This window comes from Moschus berezovskii, chromosome 2 (assembly GCF_049115385.1).
Source record: "Moschus berezovskii isolate FMDL1 chromosome 2, NW_MosBer_1.0, whole genome shotgun sequence".
Lineage (NCBI taxonomy): Eukaryota > Metazoa > Chordata > Mammalia > Artiodactyla > Moschidae > Moschus > Moschus berezovskii.
In genome coordinates, this window is record NC_142461.1 from 6,890,637 (window position 1) to 6,903,488 (window position 12,852).

The 12,852-nt window shown below is 51.5% G+C and overlaps 1 protein-coding gene across 2 annotated transcripts in view; it reads right to left on the reverse strand.

The window, feature by feature from the left end:
• ASAP3 (ArfGAP with SH3 domain, ankyrin repeat and PH domain 3) overlaps window positions 1–12,852 on the reverse strand; it is a 49,626-nt gene that overhangs the window by 12,250 nt on the left and 24,524 nt on the right. For both annotated transcript variants that reach the window (XM_088843463.1, XM_088843464.1), the window contains exons 4-10: window positions 10,241–10,315; window positions 8,849–8,898; window positions 2,443–2,554; window positions 2,130–2,215; window positions 1,649–1,724; window positions 1,381–1,467; window positions 1,090–1,205 (exon numbers count right to left, since the gene is read on the reverse strand). In XM_088843463.1, the coding sequence (XP_088699589.1) occupies window positions 1,090–1,205; window positions 1,381–1,467; window positions 1,649–1,724; window positions 2,130–2,215; window positions 2,443–2,554; window positions 8,849–8,898; window positions 10,241–10,315 (602 nt within the window). The remainder of the gene's footprint in view (window positions 1–1,089; window positions 1,206–1,380; window positions 1,468–1,648; window positions 1,725–2,129; window positions 2,216–2,442; window positions 2,555–8,848; window positions 8,899–10,240; window positions 10,316–12,852) is intronic.

The window sequence follows — 12,852 nt, forward strand, 5'->3', positions numbered from 1 at the left end:
TTAGGTGTGAACATGTCAGTGAACAAGGCCCTGGACCAGGTCTCCAACCCCACCTATCTGGCCTCCAGTCCCACTTCTTTACCTTTTCTGTCCCGAGTCCGACCCTATACTCCTCACCCCCTGGCTCCCTTCTGATGAAGGAGGCACAGCCCTGCCCTTAGAGAGCTCCCAGTCAGATAGGGGAAACAGTCCCACTCTCTGAGAGTCTTTATTCTAAAGGGGACCATGTGACCTTGGTCCTCTGAGAGCTTCCAGTCTGATGGAAGAGACACAGCTCACAACCTTAGCGAGCTCCTAGTCTGAGAGAAGGAATAGGCTCTTGACCATGAGAGATGAATTATGATTAAAGACAAAGCAAGATAAACCCTGAGACTCCCAAAATAAGATGGACTTTCCAGGTGGCACTAGTATTAAAGAACCCGCCTGCCAATACAGGAGATATAAGAGACGCGGGTTCAATCCCTGGGTCGGGAAGATCCTCTGCAGAGGAGCATGGCCACCCACTCCTGTATTCTGGCCTGGAGAAGTCCATGGACAGAGGAACCAGGAGGGCTACAGTCCACAGGACTGCAAAGAGTTGGACACGCCTGAAGCAACTTAGCATGCGAAATAAAATGAGCAAATTCATAGTCAAAGCTACTTAACACTTTTCTTATAAGAGGTAAATATTAACTGGCTTAACCAAGTTATTTTTCTCTGATAAAAACTGATTAGTTAGTAAAAAAAATTAATGAACGGATCACATAAAAGGCTTTTGCATTTACAGCCTGATTTTTGTTTTTCACACGAGAGAACAAGGCACAGCCAACATTTTCATGTCCAGGCATATTCAGTATATTCCAATGGTTAAGAGTGAGGCCATGTGCCCAAAAAGTTTTTGGCGCTGCTATTCTCCTTCTTTACATTAAGAACTGCAACATTCAGCAGAAGTTCATAAGCCTAGGATTCTGATGATTTTGCACTGCAGCATGGAGGGCCCTGGAACCCTCAACAAATAATAGGAACAAGCCCTTCAGGCACCTCCCTCAGCCTATCATCTACTCTTTATGTGGCTTCGGGCAAGTTACTTGAGCTCTCTGAGTCACTTACCCATCGCTTTTCTTGTACAGAAAGCCAACCTTCTCGGTCCCAAACTGCTTGTTGCCCTGGTGCTGGTGGATGCTGTAGCCACCTCCCGAGTTCTTCCGGCTCAGACTCTCCTGTTGCTTGGACACGTGAAGGAGACCTCAGGGCATGTGGGGCCAAGAGCCCCGTTCTGCAGGGGTCTCGCTTAGGGAGATCTTTTCAAGGGGACCCTGTGGGGTCTTCCTTTCTCTCCCTCCCTCCAGGGTGCACCTGGGAGGGGGTGGGCACTTGTTCGGGGATGATCTGGAGGCTGACCTCTCTGCTCTCAAGCTGCAGCATCCCTCGGAGGGAGTCCCGGAGCTGGGTCAGCTTCTGTAGCTCCTCCTCCTGGGCTTGACGCAGCTATGAGATGAAGGGCAGGACCTGGTTATCAGCTGGCAGTTGTGCCAGGCACGGAGCTCATGCCCAGAGCAGCAGGGCAGCAGCCTCGCTCTCTCGGCAGGAGCCAGTTCTTCCACAGCCACAGATTTTCCCTGGAGGACAGGGGTTTGACCACACGCTTGGTGGGTGAAGCCCGACTTACTGTGTGTACCGAGACTGCCAGCTTCTCGATGAAGGGAGACAGGCTCTGAGCCGCCTTCAAGCCATCTTGGAAAAAGCTGAGTGTGAGGCCAAGCACAGGACCAGAGAGAGATGAAAATGAGAGATGAAGTATGAGAGAAGGTGCTTTAAAGATCCCAGGGCACCTGGGGGGTGGTACAATGTGATGGTCCAGATCCCTTTTTCTAGCTATATGATCTTAGTAAATCTGAGCCTCGGTTTTCACATCTGTAAAACGGGAATAATATCAGTAGCTGCTCACAGGGGGTTGTGTAAGTACTTAGTGCCTGATACCTGGTGAACATTCAATAAGGAACAACTGCAAAAAGCATCACCAATGACGTACATTCACACATAGAAACTTTGAGGGTCTGCCAGACACAGGATGACCCTGTTCTGGGTTGCCTGAAGGGTTAAGGGGCAAGAGACTGTGGGGATACGGGTGGGACATGGGGGGAACCTACTTGTGCTGAGCGTGGAAGAATTTGATGAGGCTCTGCAGAAAATCAGGACCTTGCTTCATCTGGCTCTCCCCGGCTTTCAGCAGATACTGGGGAGAGGGTAAGGCAAAGTGTGTGACATGAGCAAGACGGAATTCTGGGGACAAGAGGCGGCTGTCTTCATCCTGGGCTAATCTTTCTGGCCAGGACTGAACCTGGGTGATCTCAAGGGCCATCTGGCAAGGACCTGGGCTAAGACTGACTGGGCCCCCAAGGGTTCAGGGATGCAGACTGGAAGACACATCCTACCCCGCCCTCACCCTGGGGCCCCTCTTACCTCACACATGTGCAGCTGGAAGACTCGTCGCTCTCTCTTCGTGTCCTGGGCCAGCTCCCCGGTGCTCCCTCCTATCACCCTGGCCCGGTCCCTCTCCTTCTCCAGCCTGGCCCTAGACCCCAGGGAAAGAGAGGCCTGAACAACTCTCCCTAAGCCCCTGCATGTCCCACCATCCCCACATGCTGCTCTCTGTGCGGGCACACGAGAGTGAGGCGGACCCTCCTTTGTGCCAGCTGTTGGGGTACAATGGTCAACAAGGTGGATTCAGAGAATCTAAAGGCTGGTAGCGAGGAAAGACGTGAATCAAATCACAGCCTTGCAGAGAGCGAGGGGAGAGTAAAATGGGCATCGACCTCATCGGGCTACTCAGGAAGTGATGCTGGAGCTGAGATCTGAAGTCTGAGGAAGCTAGGGCTGGGTGGGAGGGTCAGACCACGTGACAGCCTGGAGGCAGGAGAGATGGGGCTCACAGAAGGGATGGAGGGAGGTGCTTCCAGGTGCCAGACCACGCAGGGCCTGATTCAGACCATGCTGAGGTTCTTGGTCTTCGTCCCAAGAGCAATAGGAAGGAGTTAAGGGTTTTTATACAGGGAGGGGATGGGTTCCCATAGGGCCAGGTGGGGCTGGGATTAGAGTTTGCTGGAAGGGATTTAGGACCACGGGGGTTAGAAGGCACCACAAGGTGCCTTCATGCTCTGAGCCAAGAGCTTCCATTTACAGCTTAGAAAGCCTTGATTCTTTTCTTCTGTAGGTGAAGAAAGCACTTCCCACCCTGCAGCTGAGAGGAAGCTGGGCCTTCCCCTGCTGTTCTCAGGGCTGTGGTTTCCCCTGGTTGGGGTTGGGTGGAAATCCCACACCCATTAGACCACCCGCTCCCAGCCAGGAGAGTATTTCCACTCCTGGGGCTGGACCCATGAACCTGTGTGAAGGAGACTTGCATAACAGTTTTGCTTTCAAGGGGGCGTCAAAGAAGACAGACGTGGGATAACCTTACATCTGCATTACTTCCCCTCTCTAAGCCTCAGTCTCCACATCTGGAAAACGGGGCTGTTTATCTGTACCCAGATGCGATAAAGGATGCAAAAGATTTAACACAGAAGACACCGCAGCTGTGTTATAGGCCTCTTTAGGTTCTTCCATCTATAAAGGGAGAAGCAGTGGCCGAGACTGAGTTCTCAGTCTTCAGTTCTAGGCTTTACTGACCTCAGACCTCTGGGACGGTGCTTATTTGCACAGTCTGTCTCTGGAGACCTGAAGAGCGGTTTCTCAACCTTGGAACTACAGACATTTTGACCAGATGCTTCTTTGATGTGGGGCCATTCTGTGAATGCAGGCTGTTTAGCAGTATCCTTGACCCCTGCCCACTAGATGCCACTAGCATTTCCCTTGTTGTGACAGAGGTGTCTCCTGGGGGATAGGGTGGGGGTGCAAAATCACCCCTGGGTGAAAGCCACTGCTCCAAGAGCAGACTTTTGCATGGTTTTTAGTGGGTTTGTTTTTAATTTTCTTTGAAGTGCTGATTCTTCATTTCTCTAAAGCTTTATAATACCCTGAGAGGGAGTCTGTGGCAGAAGAGTGGAGTTAGGTGGGGAGTGACCCTGTGAACAGGCTTGGGGGTCAGGGCAGATGCTTTTTTTTTGGATCTGAAGATGAGCATCAGAGAGGCGATGGCCAGGCCTGAGCAACAATAAGCCTGGCAGCTCATTAAGCAGGACGGGGGACTGTGGGGGCAGAACAACTGGGAGAGGGCAAGGGGAGCTCCTGCCTTCACTGTCACCATGTCTGTAAACAGGGAAAAATGAAAAAATAAGCTAAATATCTGTCAACGCGAAGTGGTTAAATAAATTATGCTATGGCCACATACAGAGATATTATGCAGCTGTTAAAAAAGGATAGGGAATACACTGACATGGAAAGCCTGCTCCAGAGTAAATGGACAAAGAGGAAGCCACAGTACAGTAAAGTGTCATGTTCAACTCTTTGCAACCCCATGGACTATACAGTCCGTGGAATTCTCCAGGCCAGAATACTGGAGTGGGTAGTCTTTCCCTTCTCCAGGGGAAGAAACCACCTGCCTCTTCTGCCACCACTGTGCTGATACCATAACTAGAGCACTTTTACTTTGTATTTTCATTTTTGGGGGACTTTCTTCTCGCTAACAAACCAGTGGGATCCACTAAGGTGGGGATTGTGGTCGTATTTTTTTCCCCTCACTACTCAACCTAGAAATTGGGAATGACAGCCCCTTTCCCTTCCAAGAACAATCAAAACTGATAACTGATGTAAACCGCTTATCACAGCAGTTGGCACAAAGGAAGCTCTTAAGGAAGGATAAGTATTAGCTGCTGTTATTAGTATTTATTTTGAAAAAGATTTATTTATTTGGCTGCACTGGGTCTCAGTTGAGGCAGGTGGAATCTTTAGTTGTGGAATGTGAGATCTAGTTCCCTGACCAGGGATGGAACCCAAGTCCCGTGCATTGGAAGCATGGAGTCTTAGCCACCAGGCCACCAGGGAAGTCCCTTAATAATTATTTTTAAGCGAAAATTTTGTGCTGTGTGCTCTGCTAGACCCATCACACCCTAAAGCAACAACCCTGTGAGGCAGGAATCATGACTTTATTTTATAGACAAGGAGCCTGAGGCTGAAATGATAAGTGACTTGTCCAAGCCACACAGCCGCTAAGAACTAGAGCCAAGATTTGAACCCAAGTCTGCCTGACGCTAGAGCCTTAGGGAGGGTGCTGGGAGCCAACACTGTGGCTCAGATTCATTCCATCCGTCCTTCCCTGTCTAGTTTCCCCCAGCTGGTGACAGTCACAGTGTCTCTTCTGATAGATCACGGTCAGAAACTGTTTTACAGAAGGTAAAGCTGAGACCCAGAGAAGGGAGGTAATGGCCCAAGATCGCAGGCTGGTGGGGGAAATGCTAGGAGCAGAGGTCTGGGCTTCTGCCTTTCTACCCCATGGTGTTATTCTGGCCCCAGTTCTGGCTGAGCAAGAGGGCAAATAAGTACGTGTTGAACTGCAGTGCCAGGCGCTGTCTGTGTTCTGCATCTATTTAATCTCCACACCAACCCTGGAAAGTAATGTTGGCTCCATTTTTCAGATGAGGAAACAGCCCTGAAAATGGAATAGCCTAGATGACTATGTCTGCTGCTCAGGGCCTGAGATGCCTTTCTTAGCAGCCCCAGGTGGGGAGGGGACCCTCCTACAGGAACAACCAGTGCGTGAGAACCTGGTAGCTAATCAGCAGATGTTATCAGGGCCCTGGGTCCTTGCAGCTGCTACCCAGACTGGTTTGGTAAGAATGAAGTGGAATTACACAGCAACTTTTGGCTTGCTAATATCGAGTTACACCTGGAGCCCTCACAAAAAGAATGTACACAGTCACCGGTGCCAGGACATATGGCTCAACCTGTGCAAGATGAGAAGGAGACAGGAGGCTATGTGGGATGGCAGGAAGAGCACCAGACTCAGAAACCCCGGGTTCCAGCCTAGGCCCTATTGACAACTCACTGCACAACCTCAGCCAAACGTCTTTCCCCGTCGTTCCACAGACTTTTCTTTAAATGAAACTTCACAGGCAAGATCAATGTATCAATCTGGTAAAGGCCCAGCTGCTTGGGGAGGTCAGCATTGCGTAGGGCTTATTCTTTCTATTTAGTAGATCGGTGGTCCCCAGTGTTTTTGGCACCAGGGACAGGTTTTGTGGAAGACAGTTTTTCCACAGACCAGGGGTGGCATTACCTTTATTGTGCACTTTATTTCTGTTCTGTGGCAATCGCAGGATGTCCTGCCTTGACTTTAGGGTTAGGGTCTGCACTCCTATGAGAATCGAGGATTCTCTGACCCGCCGCTGACCTGAGAGGAGGCAGAGCTCAGGCGGGCATATGAACGATGGGGAACAGCTGTAAGCACAGATGAAGTTTCTCTCTCTTGCCGACCACTCATCTCCAGCTGCGCAGCCCTGTTCCTAACAGGACTGGTACTGATCCGTGGCCCAGGGGGCTGGGAACCCTTGTAGTAGATGATTTCCTGAAAGGCTGGGGGCTCAGTCAGGGTAACTCAGAAGGAGGAAGGCTATGTGATCCCACAGCAAATCAGAAAGAGAAAGGTCTTCCGCCTGCATGTCCACCCCTCCCCGGGCCTCTGATGAGAACGGGTGGCCACGCCCGGCACAGTCCCACACCCTCCACCAGCAGCTCTATACCCACAGCTGGGTTGCACATGGAGACCCTGGCGGAGGAGGCGTTTCAGCCTTCCATCAGACTCAGGGAGGTCCCCGTGGTGTTGGGAGCCTGAGGAACACTAAAGCTCCAGGAACTACTTCTTGGAAAGATTCTGCGGAAATAATTATGGGTGGGAGCAAGGATGTAGTTCCAAGGATGCCTCCCGAACAACAAGGGCAGATTAAATACACGGTGGGTGGTGCATATGTTGACCCCTGGTGGTCTAGCGCTGAAGAATTCACCTGCCAATGCAGAGGACACAGGTTTGATCCCTGGTCCAGGAAGATTCCATGTGCCACAGGGCAACTAAGTCTGTGCCATAGCTACTGAAGCCAGCACAGCCTGAAGTCTGTGCTCTGCAACAAGAGAAGCTTCCACAACGAGAGAGGAGCTCCCGCTTGCCACAACTAAAGGAAGCCCAAGCACAGTGATGAAGATGCAGTGCAGCCAAAAATAATAAATAATAACACTGTATAAAACTATGTAATGATGTATTTTTCAGCAACCCCCCAGTATAATTATTATATTGGTCCTGCAAAAAAAGAAACAAATAGTTTTTTATACATAGAAACATGACTCAGTTCAGTTCAGTTCAGTCGCTCAGTCGTGTCCGACTCTCCGCGACCCCATGAATCACAGCACGCCAGGCCTCCCTGTCCATCACCAACTCCCGAAGTACACTCAAACTCATGTCCACAGAGTCGGTGATGCCATCCAGCCATCTCATTCTCCGTCGTCCCCTTCTCCTCCCGCCCCCAACCTTTCCCAGCATCAGAGTCTTTTCCAGTGAGTCAACTCGTCGCATGAGGTGGCCAAAGTATTGCAGTTTCAGCTTTAGCATCAGTCCCTCCAATGAACATCCAGGATTGACATACCTTAGGCTTAGAAATGAAGGGTCAAAACTTCCCTGGTGGTCCAATGGCTAAGACTCCACACTGCCAGTCCAAGGGACTGCATTTGATCCTTACTCAGGGAACTAGACCCCATATGCCACAACTAAGAGTTTGCATGCTACAAACTCTTTAACCTGGCACAGTTAAATAAACAAAAATGAATGTCCAAAAAATAAAGAAATGAAGGCTCTTCTTCCAGGTTTTCCGTAGTGTCCTCTCCCCTCACTTTTTTTTTTTTGTTTGTTTTGGCCAGGCCGCACAGCTTGTGGGATCTTATTTCCTTGTGGGATCTTAGTTCCCCAACCAGGGACTGAACCTGGGTCACGGCAGCAAAAGCATGAGCCCTTACCACTGGACTAACCCAGGAACTCCCCCTCCTCCACTTTTTAAAAATGATGAAATTACAGTGCTACCCACACTATGGAAAAAAATTCTAACAATAGAGAAGATACCCCCTGCAGGACCCTAATCTCCTAAGGATAACTTAAATGTTTTCTTCTTCTGCTTCCCCATATTTTCCAAAGTTACTCATAATGAACACATATTGCTTTCGAAAAATGCAAGAGAAGCCAACATTTTACAAAGAAAAGTCAACAGTGCCCCTAGGTTCAGTGGGCCCAGCCAAGGGCTGGGGCCGGAACTTGGACAGCGTTTAGAAGGCAGAGCCCGAGGAGTCCCCACTCAGGGAGAGTTGGTCACTGGGCACCTGGGACTCCTTCTGTCGCCATAATGTCCGAGTAGCTAGTGAGAAACCCGGTTGTTGCACACAAGAGGCCTGGGTATGGCCTTTCCTCCTTTGTGTCCAACTAAATGTTTACAGATACTCCCTGGTGTTGCAGAAACAGGATCACTGAACATGAGTCCAGCTCTGCCTCTGCCTAGCTGGCCTTGGGCAAGTAGCTTAACCCTCTCTCAACCTCTAATTCCTCCTTTGATCTCCCTCAGAGGGTTGGGTGAGTGTGAGGATGGATGTCTGGCACTTGGAGGTCCTTTCTGTCTCTCTACCCACGATGGCAACACCAAGCAGGAGGGTCTCTGAGAAGAGCATCTTGGGGTCCTTTCACAATAGCTCCTCCTTGGTTGTCTTGTGGTCAAGCCCCCAGACTCCTATCAAGGTCTGGGCATAAACCAGCCCCCTCCCGTAAACATTTCAGGAGAGCGAGATGCCATGCACTTCCAGGTGACACGACCTGGCAGCATTTAGGTTCTTCCCCAAATCCAGCCTCCTGCTGCAACAGAAGCATCACTCTCCCAGACAAACCACCCTGGCCACAGTCACTTACATTTTGGCTTCGTAGTCCTTCCATGCCTTCTCCAGCTGCTTTTTGGAATCCTGTAGTTCAGAAAGAAAAACAATTTGCCCAAAGAGGGTCTTGGGGTCTGGAATTGACAGGACACTTTGCTACAATTAGGGGGACCCTGTGTTTGCAGGTTGAAAGCTACCCTCCAGCCAACCCAAGTTCACATTAGCCCTGACTGCAAACCTCATCTGCAAAATAAACCCCACTTCTCAGAGCGGAGGCCCTTCTGCCAACTGACCTCTTCCCACAGTGGCCAGTAATCAGTCTGAACTGGTGGGCTCAGGCCTAGGATATTGGGGCTATTTGGGGGCATCTGCCCTGAGTCCCCTCCCTTAGAAGATGGAGATCACCATGAGGAAGAAGAGGGAGGATAAAGATCAGAATCCTTCCCCTAACTTTGTCCCACTGTTTTCTCCTGTCTGGTTCTAGCTCATCCTTTCAACAGGAAGGTACAGGTTGAGGGACATATGCACAGAGAGGCTAAGAAGTCTACCCAAGGCCACACAGCAAGCCAGAGAGACCTGGCTGATCCCTGGCCTAGTATGCCTGGGCCCCATCCAGCGGGCTGCTCACACCCTTCAGAACATTCAGCCCCAACATTAAAGTCTGCCAGGTGAAAAAGCTGCTGGTCTGGTTTGGGTGGCTCCCAGGCTGGTGCTTAGCCAGGGGCAAGGAGGGAAGCCTGGGGAGGCTGGGGTAGGGAGAGGGGGATGGCTCCTCCCCTGGGCCTTCTGGGGCAGACTTCCCAGGGAAATTATCCTGTCACTTTCTTTGAGCTCCGGTTTGCCTCCAGTCAGGGGCTGCCTGGTGCAGAGAGCGCAGCAAGCATGCGGGGGGGAGGAGGGGGCAGCGGCAGTCAGGAGCCCTGACCTCACACTGGCTCCTCCACTGACCAGCTGGGTAGACTGTAAGCAGGTTATCAAACCCCCGAGCCTCAATTTTCTCAACTGTGAAATGGGGACGACAGCACCTCCAGAACACACCTTATGGGGCTGTTATAAGATTCCATGAGCTATTTCCCAAAGGGCCCTGGCTCACCTAGGCTCACCCCAGACCCAGGCCCTCCTGTCTTCCCGGGGGGTCAATAATATGGGGACAGCACACCCACTGTGATGGAGAAGGAACTGGAAACCCACTCCAGTACTCTTGCATAGAGAATTCCCAGGACAGAGGAGCCTGGTGGGCGGCTGTCCATAGGGTCGCACAGAGATGCACACTACTGAGGCGACTTAGCAGCGGCAGCACCCCTACTGTGACAGCTTCACCTGGCCTCCGTCCTCAGCCCTGCCCTGCCCCCGGCTACAGTCTCCTGCCTGCCCTTCTTCTCGCTCCATCTCACCACCTCTGGGCACCCCTCCCCACATGAAAACTCACCTGCCGTCCGTCTCTCAGGTGCCCCTTCAACAGAGTGTCCAGGGGGAAAGAGACAATGTTGTTCAGGTTCTGAACCTGGAAGAAGCAGAGACCCACATACCCCACCTTGAGCGAACGTCTGTCCAGCCCCACAGGGCTCAGGGTGCAGTGAAGCATCACCAGGACAGCACTGGGGAAGGAGGCAGGGCGAGAAAGACAAGAAAGTGGAAGGGTACACGGGGGTGGCAGGTTGGGCTCCCGGGAAAGCTCTTGCCCTCCCCTGACTGATGGGCCTCGTCCCTTCACTGACCGCTCCACTGCATCCACGGTCAGCCCTTCTCTGCTCCTTGGCCAGAGGGACACCCTCACTTCTCCCTTCTGACTCTCCGAGGTCCACCTGTGTGGCCCACCTGTTGTTTCTCCACTCCCCTGTAATGTGAGAACCCTTTCCCTGTGGTCACATGGGGTGAACATGGCATCAGAGCTGACCGGAGTGCTCCATCAGGGGGCCACTGTGATTGGCTCAGGAACAGGCACGTGACCCAAGCCAGCCAATCAGGATACTTTCTGGGACTTTTCTGCCGAAGTCACCAGAGAAAGACTATGTCTTTCTTTGGCAAGGTGTGAAGCTGGGCCTGCTGGGTCATCCTGCCCCGCTGAGCAGAGACAGAGAGAAACCCTAAGAGGAAGAGAAGGAGCCTGAAACCAGCTGCATGTCTGATCTTCCCATTACAGGGGTCAGTGAATTCTCTTTTTGGAAATCAACCTCGAGGGGCTTTCCTTGTGGCTCAGTGGTAAAGAATCCGCCTGCCGATGCAGGAAACACGAGTTAGACCCCTGATCCAGGAAGATCAGGCATTCCCCGGAACAACTAACCTGTGCACCACAACGACTGAACCTGTGCTCTGGAGCCTGGGAGCCGCAACTCCTGAGCCCAGGTGCCGCAAGTACTGAAGCTCAAGTGCTCTGCCACAAGAGTAGCCACTGCAATAAGACACCCAGGCACAGCAACTTCAGTAGCCTCTGCTCTCTGCAACTAGAGAAAAGCCAGTGCGGTAACAAGACCCAGCACAGCCAAAAATAAAATAATCATAAAATAAAACAGAAAATTAACCTGAGGAATTCCCTGGTGGTCCAATGGTTAGGACTCAGTGCTTTCACTGCCAGGGCCAGGTGGGCCCAGGTTCAATCTCTGGTTGGGGAACTAAGATCCCACAAGTCGTGTGGCATGACCAAAAGAAGTAAAAAAGATTGGAAGAGAGAAAAAGACTTATTTAAAAAAAAAAACCTAGTTTGAGTTGAATTTCTGTCATTTGGCAACTTAAAACAGCCTATCTGATATTTCAGCCCACCTTTCAAGATACAGCTCAAGTCTCTCCTCCTCCAAGAAGCCTTCCTGACTACTTCTTCCCATGGCCTATGCTGATCTCCTCTTTTCTGAGCCATGGCAGTTCTAGGCCTCTGACCCAAGCTGCTGGGTCCTTAAGTTTGCTCCCAACTGCTGGTCTTGCTGGAGTCATCTCACACCTCAGTTTCCATCTCTTGGACTAGGCTATGGCTCTTTGAGGCAGAGCCTGACTCTTCCCTGTGTCACAGCCTCTGGTACAGGGCCCACCACCGAGCAGACCCTCAACAAACATTAGTCTGACCAAAACAAGGGGAAGAGGAGTAAAGACAAAGGAGCCCCTGTTAACTGTTCACTGATTCAGGCCTCTGTTAAAGGCCTCTACTTGCAGGACAGGGTGCAAGGCAGTGCTGCTGTTGCTGCTGCTGCTAAGTCCCTTCAGTCGTGTCCGACTCTGTGCGACCCCATAGACGGCAGCCCACCAGGCTCCCCCGTCCCTGGGATTCTCCAGTAATGTTTACTGAGCACTTTCCCTGGAGCAGGCACTTAAGAAGTCCTCATCCCTGCTCTGTGAGGTGGGTACCATTGTTATCCCCATTTTATTTTAATTTTTAAAAATATTTATTTATTATTTGGCTTGCCAGGTCTTGGTTGCAGCATGTGGGATCTAGCTTCCTGACCAGGGATAAAAACTTGGCCCTCTGCATTAGGAGCACGGAGTCTTATCCACTGGACCACCACAGAGGTCCCTTTCATCCCCCTGTTACAGATGAGGCTCAGGCAGACTGAGTGACTTGCTCAGAGTCGTACACCTCGTGAGCAGCAAAGCAGGGACTCAAGGCCTGAGTCTAAGCCTGAGGTCTGGGTGCTTGATCACTAAGCAACTTGCCTTACAGAGATGATGTGGTCCTCGCCTGCCAGGGAGGGCCCTGGTGGGACTTCAGCCATGAAAGCCAGCCCTAAAGCTATAGATCCTGGGGTGGGGAGAGGGGCTTTCCTGGGAGACAGTACCAGCAGGCTAATTACGATGGGATGCTGGGGACCTCAGGTGAGGTACTTAACATCACGTCCTAGTCTCCTAGCAGGTGCGGGGGGACAGTGGTAAAACCAGCCCCACAGAGTTGTGCACCAGGATGGATGTGGACACACGTGAAGTGCTGAGAGCCGTGCTTGTGCCCGCGAAGAGCTGGGGTCTTGGGGTGGCCTCGAGGTGTGGACTGAGGGGACAAAGCCATCTCAGGAAGGAACCGGAGGCCACTGGGCTGCGCGCAACAGTGAGAGGCTTACT